Source organism: Colias croceus, chromosome 12 (genome assembly GCF_905220415.1).
Source record: "Colias croceus chromosome 12, ilColCroc2.1".
NCBI lineage: Eukaryota > Metazoa > Arthropoda > Insecta > Lepidoptera > Pieridae > Colias > Colias croceus.
Window position 1 is genome coordinate 7,639,022 of NC_059548.1, and position 18,110 is coordinate 7,657,131.

Genomic DNA, 18,110 nt, shown 5'->3' on the forward strand with positions numbered 1-18,110 from the left:
AGATTATATTTTCATAGACAAAATTACATACATTTTGCAAAGCGGTATATGCCGGCTGCGCGAAGCTGGAGGAGAAAGGAAAAAATTTGCAAAAATTTTTTGACGTACCAATTTATTTTGTTTAGTTATTTTTTACGTGATCAGTGTTAGTAAAACAACAAGTCTCTTCGCGCTTAGTATACCGATTGTGGGACACCCACCCAATTAAGGTGATAAACAAGTGGTCAATATTCAAACACGGATATAATTTTACAGCAATAACGTTTTATTAAAATTATTTTCTGAGTATGATAGGTTGCATACTATCAAGACTATTTATTTTCGTGTTTATATTTCAATTGTTTTCGCTTGGTGGGTACCCTGTTGATATTTAGAGTCGTCTACGTCTTCCCATAACGTGTGGCCAATTTTCATAATTTTTGATATGAACAATTTCGAAGCACCATTTATTGTTCTTTTATAAACTTCTTCGGGTGTATCTTCATGGAATATTTGAATAGCTGCTGAATGTGTGATGTTTCCTGAAAACATATCAAATTATTGTTACCTACGTTAAATATTAATCAATCGCTATTTAGTTGGTAAAGAAGCTACAATTAGGTACTAGTGTTAGACGAATTCAAGAACGCACATCACTGGTCGCGAACACGTCCCCTCCCTGATGGCAGTCGATTGCGCGGGAAGCGAGCATTGTGATTTGTGACGCAATATTCTTTCAGCTACTATATCTATACGTGGTATCTATACGCTACTATTCTATTCGTGGAACATAATATTAGTAGTAGTTAATCAAAAAACATATTCTTAGAATTGTTTTTAATATTGCGAATTTGCGATGGAAGCCTTCCAAGGCTATATAATATATCAAACGGATTTGAATTATCTAGCAAATTACCAGAGGTTTGAGCCCTGTAAAACGACATATTAGCGATTAAAGTAAATAGTAGATGTTGCAACACGGCACGTTTAAAAACGTATTAGAATTACGTTTATATTTTGAAAAAATACCAAGGATTGGGTTCAAAGCAATGCAACGGCTATACAATCAACAAAATGCATGATATGTAAGATAAGTTATCTATAGAAAAACTATAAATATTATACTTAGAACAACTTCTATCTTTATGGTAAAGTATCAAAAGAGTAAAAGTAAATATTTATCACAATATAAAATAATATGTAACATAAAACTGTGTAATTAATTATGAAAATTGAACACATTATCCGGGAAGAACCGGGAATTTAAACGAATAGTAATCAATATTCAATTTGTCGTTAATTAAACGATTCTGCACGCAGTAATCAAGTCCATAATGAACAAAGCTGACCGATATATTTAATGGCATAGTTTCGGTTCGAACTCTGAACCCTGGACGAGAACTAAATTATTGTTAATGGTCCAGAAGTTGATTGACATAGCATGAATCGCTAACGTATGTTGTAATCAGATTAATATGTTTGGAATTGTGTTACTCCCGACTCTCATGGTAAGAACGAATGTTTGTTACTTATACGTATTATTTAACGACTCTTAATTTTTTTTATTAAATATTTATTACGATATGCAAAAAACGGCCATCGATACTATTTATACTTGAATTTTCAATGATATTTTATATTAGTACCTATCTATCGTGTTCAACAAAAACATATCTTCAGTTTGAGTTCTGTTTCGTATAATTATGCTTTGGTATTCAGCCGGCAGACCAAGGTCCAAACAATTTGGTCTATTCTCTTTTAATCCACCTTTTCCTTGACGTGACGCACGCGTCTATTTTTGTTAATTGTTTCGATTGACAATTAACTTGAATAAGAGCGCTTTTTCATATATGCCTAAATCAAGTGAATACGATCCTACCAAAAACAAATGTAAAAATTGGAGCCGAGTTCAATCGTTGACTTAATTTGCCAAAAAAGAAATGAGATCTAAATGTGTGCCAAGTTCTGCAGACAGTCCAGAAATTTATTTACAAAGATGTATTAAGTTCTTAGGTTGACTGAAAACTCAATTGTTTTATTTTCCCTTAGAGAACAATGTTTATTCCAAAATATAACTTTTTTAATTTGAATAATACATAATATAATTATTTTCACAAAGCAAACAACTAATGACCTATTGAACCCCATAATTTGATGAGGCTAGTTTTTAGAACCTCACAAAATATAATCAGTAGGTATGTAACATGTCTAGATAAGATCAGCATTGTACAGAATATCTGTATTCTAATACGAATATAATACGTATTCTGATACGAAAGTATTCATTTATATTTCCTTTCCACAATTTAGTTATTTCAGAAATAACTTGGAATTAAAATAGTATTCCACTAAGCTGGCTCGTAAGGATAAAGAATATTACATTTAAACATGACCAAAGAGCTTTAACTACAATGACACTAATTAAATGACTGAACCTTACAGAGCCACGGTCTTTGTAATAAACATGGTCATAATTATAATAAAATTCTTTACTTTATTCCTGGATGTATATTTTATTCCTGTTATAATTTTAAATGTTAATATTTAATTATTAATGCTTTCTCTATTTAACTATGAAATGAGGTTTCAAAGTAACTAAAAGGGACTGTGTAGGCGTACAGTTAAGTTACAAGGGGTGTATTTATTAATTAAATATTTAAAAACATTTGTAGTTTCAGTTTTAACATTTGCGCTTTATGTTATTGCGGTTTTTGCATCATCGACATTTCATCTAACTAGGGGGCCTGGGAAAATCTCTTTTCCGATCAAATTGAACTCAATTGGATTTGAGTGCTGGATACAAATTTTATGGTATTACTTAGTGATGATCGGAACGGAATTTATTTCCATTTTATAGCAATAAATATAGATAATTCGTTATATTACTAATATTAGCAATCCTCGATTTAATCGAATCTGCGAGTTATAAAACCTAGAATAACAAACACGGACGTAATTACATATTATTTTGTTACACCTGAAGTGTTCATACTTTCTTTATCACTACAAATACGTATGTTTGTATTTCTTTATGTGCATCCACGTCTTTTTAACCGACTAGATGCAACATAAAATAGCAGATAGCAACATCAGCTAGTATACCTAATGTGCAACAGTAAGAGTTGATTATAAAAGTGTATTAGTACATAAGCTTATACTTTATAGTCCAAGATCCCAGAGCGATAAGACATAACTTATTTTCTAAAAGATGAAACTTTAAGTTCTCAGTAGTGTCTCATGTACTTTGTATACCTGCGTGTTTGTGAAGTTTGCCCAGTGACACCTGGGCAGGTACCAGGTGAGAAAGGTGACTAAAAATAAGAGTTACTTTACTTAAATTTAGATGGCTGATTTTTAGATATATTTTATAGAATATCATTCTCAAATGGTATCGCAAGTATCAGACACTTTTCATGGACCAAAACTTTAGTCAGACGCTTTAAAGCTCCACCAAAAATAAATAAACTTTACTTATTTTTTAATGTCTTATTTTTTAATATGTTATCAACATAACTATTACAAAATTATATTTAATCAGTCAGACAAATTGGAATGACCAAAAATCCACTAAACACAAAAAATATTCAGCCGTGAGTACGAACGCGAGAGCACTATATGAGCATGCGTGTCAGAGGGAAGAATGTAAATATTCCAAAAAGTACTTACTGCTTTCGATAAAATATTTCTGCATCTCTTTTCAAATAAAATGAATTTCAACATTAAGGTAATAATTAATAATTATTAAAATTAAAATAATTTATTGCATATATTCGGTAAATTATTTTTTAGCATAGAACCTCCACCTTTTTGTTTTAGGATGAAAAAGAAAATAGTGTGACAGGCTTAGTGCTTGACAAAGTGGTAAAGTCACGTATCGATAAAAATACAATAATTATAATATCTATCTTTTTCATCCCTAATATTTACGCAATTATGCACATAAATTTAAACAATATTTTTTAAGGTTTCCATTTTTTTAGATTTTTGTGCTCTTCTAGATTGCGTAAAAAATAGATGCGATCTTTAAACAGACTGGACTCCTAATAGGCTAATAGTGACTATTTGTAGCTATCATTTTGAGAGAAAATATGTCAACATAATTTAAAACTCATGCTGCCATATTATCTATAGAAATTTAAAAATAGTCTCTTTTTAACTTGTAGTCAGATACGGTATGTACAAATATTATATTTATTGAAAGGGCTACAAACTGAAACAATCGATATTTATTTAATGTGAATTGACATTACTTTTAACTTTTTTCTATACTACGTATCTTTGTTATTCAAAATCTGTGGATGTGTGACGCGCTATAGGTCTACCAGAATCTGATGGCATATTTATATTTAAGAAATATAAGATTTTCATGTGGCAACTTATTTGACAACTATCAAAATGGTTGTCAAATTATTTGTCTTTTTTGCAGTTGATGAATAATTTTTAGGATTTTGCCTAAAAATTCTTCGAAAATGTCGAAAAAGCCGCTGCGATCACAAGCAAGAGGTGTTGTTTATAATGTGTATAGAAAAACATTCGATGAAGAAGGGTCAAACACATCACAATTTTCAATTTTGAAGATTTTATTGGTAAATTGGACTTACCCGTTTTGATACTTTAAATTAAAAAAGATTATAATATTTAGGTAACTATAATATTGTTTGTTGATTAGAATATAATTTTATGAAAACTTATTAAAGGAGTTTCCAATACGGCTATTCGTCAAATCCAAGCTGTCCAAGTCAATTTTATAATGTGTGTATAAGTTAATACTTATGAAAATAAACATAGTTTTATTTTATTTTTATTTTATTTTATAAAAAATTATAAGCAGTTATGATCTACATTAACATTATATCGATATTTTCACATGGCATACTGGTAATGAATATACAAATATAGGTATGTGTAAATAATAATATGTATTACCTGTATAAAAGTAATATGTATAATTGTATACTATACATGTAAGTATGTACCTTTAAAATATTAAGTGGATATCTCATTATTAAGTACAGTATTGTCCACTTATGTAATGTGACTATTGATATTGAGGACAAAATAAAAAATAAGCAGTATCAAGATCGTTCAGTCCATTTTCCCCAGGGTTGCACACTCAAAATTTTGATTTCCCTAATTGCCATCAGATTCTGGTTTACCTATACTATCGATCCCCCTCAATACCCTTAGGATACTCGTAAACACGCTTGCTTGTGCGCGTGAGCCATTTCGGACGTTTTGTATGAAGTTTCCTTACTGTATGTATCTGTATATTGTGTTACTATGGACGTCTCACTCGCTCTGAAACGCATGCATAATAGAGTAAGATCCCAGAGCGATAAGACATAACTTATTTTCTAAAAGATGAAACTTTAAGTTCTCAGTAGTGTCTCATGTACTTTGTATACCTGCGTATTTGTGAAGTTTGCCCAGTGACACCTGGGCAGGTACCAGGTGAGAAAGGTGACTAAAAATAAGAGTTACTTTACTTAAATTTAGATGGCTGATTTTTAGATATATTTTATAGAATATCATTCTCAAATGGTATCGCAAGTATCAGACACTTTTCATGGACCAAAACTTTTGTCAGACGCTTTAAAGCTCCACCAAAAATAAATAAACTTTACTTATTTTTTAATGTCTGATTTTTTAATATGTTATCGACATAACTATTACAAAATTATATTTAATTAGTCAGACAAATTGGAATGACCAAAAATCCACTAAACACAAAAATTATTCGGCCGTGAGTACGAACGCGAGAGCATTATGCATGCGTTTCAGAGCGAGTGAGACGTCCATAGTAACACAATATACAGATACATACAGTAAGGAAACTTCATACAAAACGTCCGAAATGGCTCACGCGCACAAGCAAGCGTGTTTACGAGTATCCTAAGGGTATTGAGGGGGATCGATAGTAGCGCGTCACACATCCACAGATTTTGAATAACAAAGATACGTAGTATAGAAAAAAGTTAAAAGTAATGTCAATTCACATTAAATAAATATCGATTGTTTCAGTTTGTAGCCCTTTCAATAAATATAATATTTGTACATACCGTATCTGACTACAAGTTAAAAAGAGACTATTTTTAAATTTCTATAGATAATATGGCAGCATGAGTTTTAAATTATGTTGACATATTTTCTCTCAAAATGATAGCTACAAATAGTCACTATTAGCCTATTAGGAGTCCAGTCTGTTTAAAGATCGCATCTATTTTTTACGCAATCTAGAAGAGCACAAAAATCTAAAAAAATGGAAACCTTAAAAAATATTGTTTAAATTTATGTGCATAATTGCGTAAATATTAGGGATGAAAAAGATAGATATTATAATTATTGTATTTTTATCGATACGTGACTTTACCACTTTGTCAAGCACTAAGCCTGTCACACTATTTTCTTTTTCATCCTAAAACAAAAAGGTGGAGGTTCTATGCTAAAAAATAATTTACCGAATATATGCAATAAATTATTTTAATTTTAATAATTATTAATTATTACCTTAATGTTGAAATTCATTTTATTTGAAAAGAGATGCAGAAATATTTTATCGAAAGCAGTAAGTACTTTTTGGAATATTTACATTCTTCCCTCTGACACGCATGCTCATATAGTGCTCTCGCGTTCGTACTCACGGCTGAATATTTTTTGTGTTTAGTGGATTTTTGGTCATTCCAATTTGTCTGACTGATTAAATATAATTTTGTAATAGTTATGTTGATAACATATTAAAAAATAAGACATTAAAAAATAAGTAAAGTTTATTTATTTTTGGTGGAGCTTTAAAGCGTCTGACTAAAGTTTTGGTCCATGAAAAGTGTCTGATACTTGCGATACCATTTGAGAATGATATTCTATAAAATATATCTAAAAATCAGCCATCTAAATTTAAGTAAAGTAACTCTTATTTTTAGTCACCTTTCTCACCTGGTACCTGCCCAGGTGTCACTGGGCAAACTTCACAAATACGCAGGTATACAAAGTACATGAGACACTACTGAGAACTTAAAGTTTCATCTTTTAGAAAATAAGTTATGTCTTATCGCTCTGGGATCTTACTCTATTAAATCATTTATCACATCCTTACTAATATTATAAATGCGAAAGTAACTCTGTCTGTCTGTCTGTTACTCAATCACGCCTAAACTACTGAACTAATTTTCATGAAATTTGGTATGGAGATATTTTGATACCCGAGAAAGAACATAGGCTACTTTTTATCCCGGAAAAATGACGCAATCTCGGAAATCCCACGGGAACGGGAACTATGCGGGTTTTTCTTTGACTGCGCGGGCGAAGCCGCGGGCGGAAACCTAGTTTACTATACGTAGATAATTGTCACTTTTTCGGTGAAAACATGATGTCTCAGATGGTTATTAAATGTCAAATATAAACCTGTTCTAAGTCCACTCTTGTGTTCCACATAGCAGTAAGTATATCCAATGAACACGCCTACAGCTATAGCCGACATGATCATCACAATGAGAGCTGCAGTGCAAACGACACATACCAGCCATTTTGGTTTACTGCAATCATAGATAAAATAAATTGAGATAAATAACTATAGCTGCTCCGCGCGGCTCCACTCCTTTTGGTCGTAGCGTGATGATATTATAGCCTTCCTCGATAAATAAGCTATCTAACACCGAAATAATTTTTCAAATCGGACCAGTAGTTCCCGAGATTAGCGCGTTCAAACAAACAAACAAACTCTTCAGCTTTATAATACATATTAGTTTAGATTGTATTCCCTAGGGCCTAGTTGCTTAAACCAGACGTTAGTGGTGTGGTGATAATTCTTGAGATACATAAGTAGTAAAATGCAGTTGGCACTTCCTTTTCACATCACGATTACAATGTGGTCTTATGATGATAATGGCGTGTTATTTATTGTTCTGACTTCTGAGCCAGAAGCTTTGTAGTTTATTACTATTGTCGTCTTTCTATTCTTAAGCTAGCGCGCACGAGCAACTTTGTCTCCGCAACTATTTTGTCTCTCCCACCCATGACCCATGGGCTAGTATGAAAGTGCGTGCACGTAGCGACGCAACTCCCCATACAATTGATGGGAGAGACAAAATAGTTGCGGAGACAAAGTTGCTCGTGCGCGCTAGCTCTAAGTTTCTATTCATTAAAATTATGAACATTTTTGTTGTCGTTGTTTCAGTTGGCGATAAAGATACCTATAATTCAAATTGAAATGTGATAATATGATAATGAAAGCTTTTAGCTTTAGTGTTTAAAAGTGGTTGTAGTTGCTTTCCATTAGGTACTTTTTGAATATAAAAATTCCCTCTGGTAAATTTTATATTTTATGCATTCGGTTTATTGATAAAACTTTAAGAGCGTTATGATAAAAATAACTTACTTCTTTAGAGACTCCGGTAAATTTTCAGACTTTAAAATTGTATAATTGGTCATATTAAGATATTATTAAACTTTGTTATAAATAAATAATATCAAAAAATAGATGACATGACCGATCAAACTTATCGCTTGATAACTTCTTGATAAGATTCCTCTTTACATCCACAATTACATCTCTTCACCCACTTAGGTCAGTCTAAATTTCCAAACTTAATTGTATTTTTAATCACTCTTATTTATTTGGGAACAAATCAGATGCATTATTAAAATGTATGTTCTTTATAAAATGGTCAATACTTTTAAATGTGTGTTTCAATCACGTTTCAATGGTTTCAAACAGCGTTGCAAAGATTTTCTTTTTTTCTTTTGGCTATATCAATGATCGCTTTCCTTTCTTTTGGCTATGATCTCGTATTTATGGTTAGTTTTCTGACATAATATACACAATATTTACATTGTTTATTTTTTATATTATTTTTATAATTTACACATATTTTATTATTTTACTCAAAGTAAATAATGTGCCACTGTTCTGCAATATTAAATTGTTTAGGAAATTTAACGTATATTTTCGAAAAGTAAGTTGAATAGTTTTATCCAGAAACTCTTATTTATATCGAGGTATGCTCAAGGAAACCTTTAAAAAATATCTTTCGCATGAAATCTTACTCACATAATAATATCGGCAAATAGTGAAACATTGAATTTTTCGAAATTAAACTTTGATCGATATTATTTTGCCCATGCGGTTTTAACGGAGATAACAACCAAACTATAAATATTAAATACTGGTAACGGTACCTTGGTTTTCGTTTATAACGAAACTATGGTGGGATTGAATATTTTATATTCCTAAACTTGAAAAGAATTCAACATTATAAATGAAATGAGCCATTGATAAACGCCTTTATTACATAAAAACTCCGAGGAATAATTTGGACAGTAATGAGTTTCAAAAACTGGGATTGTTTTGAATCAATGCTAAGGAAAAAAAAATAAAATTGTATTGTTTTTTACTTTAATTTCATAATCTATTTTTAATATCCTTGTATCATGAATAAATATAGTTTTATTGCTAATATTAATTAATATTCACGATAAATTCCTCGTTTTTGTTGGATTATACATATTTGTCTTGGTCTCTAGGTTGCGTGAATATTATTATATCATCACTACATCCTTCTCTATGTATATTTAAATGTTTAAACTAGGCATGGATTTTGATGCGGTGTTTTCATAGATAAACGATTAACATTCTTAATTCGTAGAGATTTAGCATATTATATTGAAGCTGCGGTCGGAAAGCTAGTAGTATCATAAAAATATTTCTAAACAGCATATTCAAGTGAAGTTATTTAAATACCTAATATTTGATTTATTTATTTTACAGACTCACAGCATGTTGCGCCGCGGTAGCTGTTGTGTCCTGCCTCGTTTCAACCTTAATATTTATGTTGAGTATTGGAATTGGCCTAGGTTACAATTATTGTTACGTTGACTACACTTCTGGCAGACGAGTTGAAGATGGTATGTACACTTCACATAGTAATGGTAATTTAATTTTTGTAATTACATGAGAGGAAGAGCTTACTTATGTCCATCTAATTACTAATAGAATATTCAAAGAGATTATTTTTCTCTTTTCTAACTAAAATAGCACATTAAATCTAATTGTTAGCCTTAAAATTTATCCAGTAGGTATGTCCTAATGACTGCTTCCCTGGTACAGTGGTTGACGCGTAAGCGTAAAACCGAAGGGCCCTGGGTTCCATTCTTGGTGGAGACTAAAAAAACCTACTTGTCCCTAAAGAAAATCGATCAGTGAAACAGATGTATGCAGAATGCAGATGCATTCTGCATACATCTGTTTCAGGGTAAAGGGCAGATGCCCTTTACCCTCACTTGGGGACACAGGACTTTACTTTTAACGTCCTAAAGAACAAAATTACTAAATTATGTATTTAATTATTTTCAGAAATTAATTCGGCCACTACTATAGATGTTAATTCTATAGTAGAAGTAACACAACGTAATACAAATAACGCCAATGTGTCAAAAGCAATAGGACGTATGTACCTACAACCAACGATGAGCATCCCCTTAAAGAGTAACATCGACTTCCCGCTTCTTATACAGAGGATTAAAGCGTCTAAGAAGAATATTACGTTACAATTAACGTTATAATGACGGGATATTCGTTTATTGTTGAAGTTGAAATGTCCAAGTTGAGTTTCAAGGAGCTATTGTGAAATCGTATTTTCTTTTAGGAAGTGAACGTAAGGAACAATTTGCAGCGCTCGGGGTTTATAATGAATATACAAGCTTTATAAATGTATAATTAACAACGATTTTTACAATTTTTTTGTTTATAGGGAACGTCTTTTACTTTTATATTTTTATTTTATTAAAGTTTGTTTTTGTTTTCTTGGCTTTTTTTCGTAATGATAAATGAAATGTTTCTCTACTATCGAAGTTTAACAAAGCTAAGTGTATCAATAGCAAACAATATTTTATATTTGTTAGAGAACATTGACGATTTGGTAACACTTTTGGTACTTTCATAATTCGGTAGTTCGAAAGCTTACCTCCTACATGCTCTCAAACGTTAGAGCTTTGTAATATATTACTTCAGATAAAGTTCGTTGGAATCACATGCATAAAAAATCAGACGACTATTTCAATATATAGAGTGATATAGACAAAACGGCTTTACCACTTTCCAAAATCTTTATGACACGATAATAATTATTATGGTAATTATGTCATTACGACAAATTCATTACATTATTGTCTCTTTGCTATTTTTTATATTCCGAAGAAAGATACGATTCTTACTTAATGGGTTGTATAGTCAGCGTTATCTCTCATGTGCTGCAAGTATCCGAGAAGTAAGTATCTTAAATGATATGATTAATGAGATAAAATTCTTATTTTCATTATCTTAAACGCGAAAGTTTTAATGTAAGGATCATCCTTACTATTTCGCGGAAAAACTACAAGAAGGATTTAGATGAAACTTTAAAGGAATAGTTATACATTGAGCCTTCATTGAGCTATAGAATTATTTGATTTTGCATGCGGGTTCGTCCACAGGGGAAACCGTCATAATTTATTGCTTCCCTGGTTGGCCTAAGTTTACAGATGTAGTGCCCACGTAGATTTTAGTACTTTAATTGGCTCTTAGTTGATTTAATTTCACAAGTATTATGCTTTCTTATTTCCTATAACATATTTTTGTGGCTGTATAATGTATTGCTATTTTATTTAAGGCTTTATTTTTTAACTGTATGCCTATGAAGATGTACCTACATATGAAGTAAGTATCTTAATATATATAAATCTCGTGTCACAATGTTTGTCCTCAATGGACTCCTAAACCACATAACCGATTATAAGTAATAAAATTCGCACACCATGTGCAGTTCGATCCAACTTGAGAGATAGGATAATTTTTATGAAAAAAAACGTAAACATGTAGGTACCACGGGCGAAGCTGGGGCGAACCGCTAGTAATTACGTATAAGGGAACAAGAGTTCAGATTACGACAATCTCTTTACAATCTCTAATAATAATAGAGCTCTAATAATACTTATTTGCTTTTCGTTTTCAGGATATCAATTTGTTTCTCATGCGCCGCATTGGTATCTTGCATAATTGTAACAATAACATTAACGTTATGTATGGGGATTGGTATCGGATATAATTATTGCTACGTAGATTTTAAAACAAAACACAGATACGGTAATTTTTGTGTTGTTTTTCACTTTTTTATTAGACGAAGCTTTAAGCTTAGGATTTCACTAAAGACGCGTTTAATGTCTCCTACTTTAAAATTTATGTTCTCAGCTCGAGCTCAATGAATTTAGATTGAAATTGAAAGGTATTTTCTGTGGAATAATTGAATTTATTCGAGTTCATTGACCTGTTTATGTGGAAAAATTCTAATTCATTGTTAAAATGTGTGGAATTGAGAGTTTTTTAAGTTAATTGTTATTTTAGCGGGGAAGTTATTTTGAAGTGAAACTTCTTTTGGCGCGTTGAGGGTAAAATTTTAAGGTCATGCAATACCGTCTCGTCATGGAGTAAAGCGATGATTTTAATATCTTTTAGAAGCTTGCCAATGAAGGTTCACTTCTGACACGTGTGCTCGGTACAAACTCTCTTTTATTATGAAAGATATTTTAATTTTCAGTGCCAGCACGCTACAAATGGTATCGCTATCATCCAACTCCACATTGGCGACGATCAGATCGTGATGATTCTTATGATTATGTTTCGGAAGATGCTGAGGAGCAAACAACAGAAATAAATTCTAATTCCACAATAACTACACAAAACTATGAAAAGAACTATACTACATCAGTAACACTAAATGAAAAAGCAAACTCTTCAAAGGTGTATGACGTAATTGTAAATGAAATATTGAAAGAAAATGCTAAAAATAATAATCTAAGTAACACAATTGAATTAAATGAAAATGATAACTCGAAACTACTTATTCCTATAAGTGGTTTGGATTTAATATCTCTATTGTCGAAGTGGAGAGCTGAAAATAGAAATTATTCACTTCAAATAGTTGTTTCATAATGGGTTCGAATAATGCGTTTAGATGATTGTACTTTTAGAAATAATTTTACTATATATTTAAGAATATTTTTGAATATATTTTGTTCACTTCACATGGTTTATATTATTCATGGCGTAGTAAATTAATTTTACATGAAACTTTTGATATTATTATTTCATCAGAAAATTTTGTAGTACGTAGGCTCTTGTACGTAGGTACATATCTACTACTACGTACGATTCGTGATTCAAGTGTGATAAATAGGTTCTACGATACGCAGATTTTTGATTTATTAGTAGAATGGCCGTGCATAGATGTGAATAAAGGCTGGAAAAGATTGAGTTCAAAAAATTTGGAATTTATATTGTTATAGTTTCAGAACAGTTGTAATAATCTGTAGGAATTCGAATTTATTCAGGGGCAAGTTCCAGTTTTACATTGTTCTGTGAATATTTGACCATTGTCATTCGATTATGACGGTTAGTCAAATTATCATGATTGAAAGTTTACTAAATTATTATTACCCAATAATTTATATATTACCTAAGTATATTCCATAACTAATGCGGTTAATAAACCGTCAATAAAATAAAACAAATAGAAGTATTGCAGACACATGACCCCAATGGATCCTGCCGTAGTTATAATGCTACAGGCAGTTGCTTTTAGAATAATATAAAAAAATGTGGTAAGTAGATAGCTAAAAAGTAGCATAATATCTTTAAAATAGATGATCATTGTGAAACAACGTATTATATGGTGAAGAAAGGGTTATCCTATCGTTCTTACAGTTGAGTTCATAAAGGTTATTATAGGTTATTATAATATAATACAAGATAAAGCTCATTTTCAGATGGTAGAGATTGTGGTAGAGATCATAAGAGATGCACTTTATTTTTATAGTCTCAACAAAAACACGTAGGATTTGTGTTCTTTTTTATCCCATAACAGTCCTACTACTATTATAAAGGCGAAAGTTTGTAAGTATGGATGTATCATGTATGGATGTATGGGTGTACGGATGTATGGATGTTTGTTACTCTTTCACGTAAAAACTACTGAATGGATTTGAATGAGAGGGTAACTTGGATTAACACATAGGATAGGTTTTATCCCGGAAATCCCACGGGAACGGGAACTATGCGGGTTTTTCTTTGAAAACGCGGGCGAAGCCGCGGGCGGAAAGCTAGTATTGTCATAATACGTGCATAATTTTAGTATAACCAGTACAGAGGAATACCAATTCGAATACTCTGTTACTTTGGACCAGTTTCCAGTTTTAGTACTGCGGAAATACAAAGAGCTAGGAATAAAAGTATATCATCATACCACCATATCTAGGTATAATAATCTACATACATAAGGGTATCATATATAACTGAAAAGTATTTTATAACAAAGTTGTGTAGATATTGATTGATAACAACTTCAAATCGTAAACCTGATCGTGAGCAATTTATCTTGTTTGTTTGGGTCGAGTTTTATTTTGCTTTCGCTAGGTGAACAGTAGCCTCCAAATACATACACTCGATTTATTCCAATTTTGCTTTGATTTGTTATGAAGTTTTTGTTTATTTTCTTTACCCTAGGCCATAATATTATAGGTAAAATATTCAGCATAGTTTTGAAATAATATAAAACGTCAGACAATATGAAACATAAGTTGTATAATACGTAATTTAACTTCAACAAAACTTAATGCATATAGTAATAAAGTTTATAGTTCCATTACGAATTAGCTTGATGATATACCTAGTAACAGACTTACAGTCGGTATGGTGTATTTTTTTTGTGACAAACCGACTTAGTAGATAGGTGAGATAATTTATAGGAGTTTAATAAATACTACATCACTGCTAAGTATCAAAATCCGTCCAGTGGCTTTCGGTTGAAAGGGTAAAGACACATTCATACAAAATTACACGTTTATTAGTAGGATATTATGCCTAAGATTGATGTACCTGGTTTCAAAGCATAATTTCACTGATATTAAACTATTGATTTTGTACTGTTTCATTTAGTTTTCGTAACATCATAATTGGCGGCGGTGGAAGCGGTTGTTGTTTCCCAATACCGAACCCATGTTGCTGCTGCCAATGCTGCTGTGAAGTCATCTGCAAGTGTCTGTGTTGTTTTATCTTTCTTGCCTTGATTGCTGTGGGAATCTTGATCCTTGCTGATTTGTTGTGTTAGTATTTGTTTATTACTATTTAATAATTGTTTATTTATTGTGTTATTAGTAGTTTTAATTTCAATCAGATCAATTTCTATTTATCGTTGTTCAATATAGAAAATGATTTCCATTTATTACAATTGTAGCATTATAATTTATAGTAATAGTATATTACCTACTATAATGCTACAATATAATATATTATTACAGTAATATATTATATTGTAGCAGTCCGCCCCGGCTTCACCCGTGGTATGTACATATTATGTTTTCTTTCCTTATGAACCATCCTTGTACTTCAAGGAATGTTATAAAAAAAGAATAATCGAAATCGGTCCACCCGTTCACGCGTGATGCCGTGACCAAGGGAAATAGGGATTTATTTTTATATATACGTATATAGAGATTATCTGTGGTATTATATTATTGTAGGTGTTTGCCCTTGGTGATAAAATACAAGTAACTATGTAAAATGTAAGTGGTGTCGTGAACAGAGATAAGTATAAAAACAAACGTGTTGGTCGTCTAACTAGTAAAATTTTCATCTTGATTTATTGTATAATTTGCTATTACAATACACCTACCGCGTAAATTCTGCTATTTTTTTATAATGTTATTGCTGACAAAAATGAGTTTCACCACTTGCTGATAAAGTTTAATAAAGTTATTTTTTACGGTGTGGAAGCGGCTCTAAACACTTATTTAATAGCCATTCAAAATATAATTTACAATTATGTATATACTTACTCTCCTGAAAAGTAACAGCATGTTTTAAAATAAAGTGCATGAAAGGCATACAATCTGATTTAGAAAAATATCATTTTGTAAAAGGTTTTTTTGAATGTTCATAGACTAAAATAGACATGAACATTTTTTTTAATGAAGCTTCTCATCATTAAGATTGAGAAAATAGTTTGATGTGATTTCTATGAACTATAATTTTATTACAGTACTATATTTCCGCCCGCGGCTTCGCCCGCGTTTGCAAAGGAAAATCCGCATAGTTCCCGTTCCCGTGGGATTTCCGAGATAAAAACTATCCTATGTGTTAATCTAAGTTACCCTCTATAGGTATGTGTGCTAAATTTCATTGTAATCGGTTCAGTAGTTTTTACGTGAAAGAGTAACAAACATCCATACATCCATACATCCATACCTACTTACAAACTTTCGCCTTTATAATACCTATATTTAGATTTGTTCAATATTCCATACTTATAATATTACCTATAGTTTTACGTTTATTTGCAGGTTCATAGCACATAGTCTACGGTTAGACTACGAAGGTTTGTACAATTTATGAAAATTAAAACAAATTTGAATGTCATATCACAAAGTTGTCACATGACAATGTCGCGTGTTGTTTATGAAATGGAATAAATAAAAAATGCGGTCCAACAAAATTTTAAATGAGAACTCAGAAATGAAGTAATGTGGTATGTTACAAAAGCAGCGCAAAGATATATGTTTTTGAATAATAGAATTTTGAATCCATTTCATAAAATGTATTTTTAAACAGACATTATGTTGAATATGAAGTTTTATTGAAATGTAACTTATGTTACAAGATTTATCGTTTTGTGAATCTATCAAAAATATTTTAAAGTAACGTTAGAATTGATTTACTTGTATTTTATTCACGATAAGCATATGGTAGTTCGTGTTTACAATTATATATTTTGGATATATTGTCTTCATTTAAGGTTTTACGTAAAATGAAATTGATCTTCTGAAATTTTAATACCAATTTTTAAATTGAGTATGAGTAAAAGTTGCTTCGTTATGTTATTTCTCTGACGTTTTCTATCAAACACAAGACCAGAGTCAATCAAAAACTGTTGTATGTTTAATAAATTATTGCTCTACAAAGCTAAAGCTATATAGTAAATCTTATATTATTAATACCTACTCTTTTTTTCAGCTGGGGTAACGTGTATATCAGCAATGATGCTATAAGTACCGTAGCACAGATAATCTTTTGTGTAGTTTTCTGCGCCCTCGGCCTCATAGCCTTGTTCGTCCTGGTAATTAGTGACGTTATTTGTAAGTAAACAATGTATTTAGTTATTATAGTTAATTAGTATACCGGAGTTTTCTGATTGTGTCTATTTTTCTTTCGTCAATATTCCTGCTGTCCTGAGTCGAGTCTAATTAAAAGTTTAAGCACATGCCACTTGTTTGATAGTAAATGCTTGTGATCAAAACACAGATAGATATGAATTTATTGAATATTTTTTATGTTTCAGAGTGAAAACGTAACGTGATGTTGAAAAGCGAAATGTATGGACGTATATTGACGTGGAAAAAAGATCTACATGTAATGGATAACATGTTTATTTATTTCGATATACATTTTTGTGGTTTTTATGTAAATTGTGCTTCTATTTTTAATAATGCTTCTGTGATACGTTTAATAAAGTTTGCATCAGAGTTCTCATAGATTTTTTATTGGTTAAATGAATAATACCTTTTACTAAAATAATTTTCCCTTATAGAATTGTTATAGCCATTGTACAATGTACATACGATTAAATCAATTTTTTTTAGGATAATTTAATTATATCTACTATAATATTACAGCCGATAGTTGAAAAATAATAAATATCTGTAAATGTCGTCTTATGCTTAAAATATGGTAGGTATATGTAAAATATTTCCTCCATGAGCATCTATAAGTACTTTTATAGTGAAATCTTCTTCCTTTTTTGACAAAACTATACAGGGATATATAAGAACTCTTCTTAATATTTCTTCATAGAGCACAGACGTGTCACAATTCACATGTCTCTTTGATTCTTATCACTATTGCCTCATGTTCCCTGTATCAAATAAATTTTATTGAAAATGAATCCGATTTAACAGTAACTATGTGGTAAGTAACAACCTTCGGTAGAGTCATCGTGTTCTCTCTAAAGTCTCAGTATTGCGATGATACACGCAATCTAAGATACACGCATTGTCATTGCAGATAAATTTACTAAATTGTTTCTCCTTTCAGTTATTGCTGTGCACATCTA

General features: G+C 31.1%; 2 protein-coding genes and 1 long non-coding RNA gene across 3 annotated transcripts; 2 read left to right on the forward strand and 1 right to left on the reverse strand.

Moving 5' to 3' along the window:
* Positions 1–284: 284 nt before the first annotated feature.
* LOC123696235 lies at positions 285–8,406 on the reverse strand. Its single transcript, XM_045642308.1, has 3 exons — positions 8,354–8,406; positions 7,381–7,511; positions 285–521 (listed from the first exon to the last, which is right to left on the reverse strand). Exons 1-3 carry the CDS (start codon positions 8,404–8,406, stop codon positions 328–330), a joined length of 378 nt encoding a protein of 125 aa, XP_045498264.1. The 3' UTR covers positions 285–327.
* Positions 8,407–11,147: 2,741 nt separating this feature from the next.
* LOC123696354 lies at positions 11,148–12,940 on the forward strand. The gene is made up of 3 exons (XM_045642480.1): positions 11,148–11,240; positions 11,964–12,094; positions 12,546–12,940. Exons 1-3 carry the CDS (start codon positions 11,191–11,193, stop codon positions 12,938–12,940), a joined length of 576 nt encoding a protein of 191 aa, XP_045498436.1. The 5' UTR covers positions 11,148–11,190.
* Positions 12,941–16,360: 3,420 nt separating this feature from the next.
* Positions 16,361–17,487, forward strand: LOC123696366. Its single transcript, XR_006752064.1, has 3 exons — positions 16,361–16,529; positions 17,015–17,136; positions 17,340–17,487. It is a non-coding gene; the product is annotated as an uncharacterized LOC123696366 (long non-coding RNA).
* The last annotated feature ends 623 nt before the right edge of the window (positions 17,488–18,110 follow it).

Bases quoted from the DNA above. Each gene is read 5' to 3' on its own strand.
- LOC123696235 (XM_045642308.1), bottom strand. From the start codon at position 8,406: ATGACCAATTATACAATTTTAAAGTCTGAAAATTTACCGGAGTCTCTA. The intron at 7,512-8,353 runs GTAAGTTATTTT...CTATGATTGCAG, and splicing joins TTACCGGAGTCTCTAAAGAA to TAAACCAAAATGGCTGGTAT. The intron at 522-7,380 runs GTTTATATTTGA...ATATGTTTTCAG, and splicing joins CAAGAGTGGACTTAGAACAG to GAAACATCACACATTCAGCA.
- LOC123696354 (XM_045642480.1), top strand. From the start codon at position 11,191: ATGGGTTGTATAGTCAGCGTTATCTCTCATGTGCTGCAAGTATCCGAG. The intron at 11,241-11,963 runs GTAAGTATCTTA...TTTCGTTTTCAG, and splicing joins GTGCTGCAAGTATCCGAGAA to GATATCAATTTGTTTCTCAT. The intron at 12,095-12,545 runs GTAATTTTTGTG...TTTAATTTTCAG, and splicing joins TAAAACAAAACACAGATACG to TGCCAGCACGCTACAAATGG.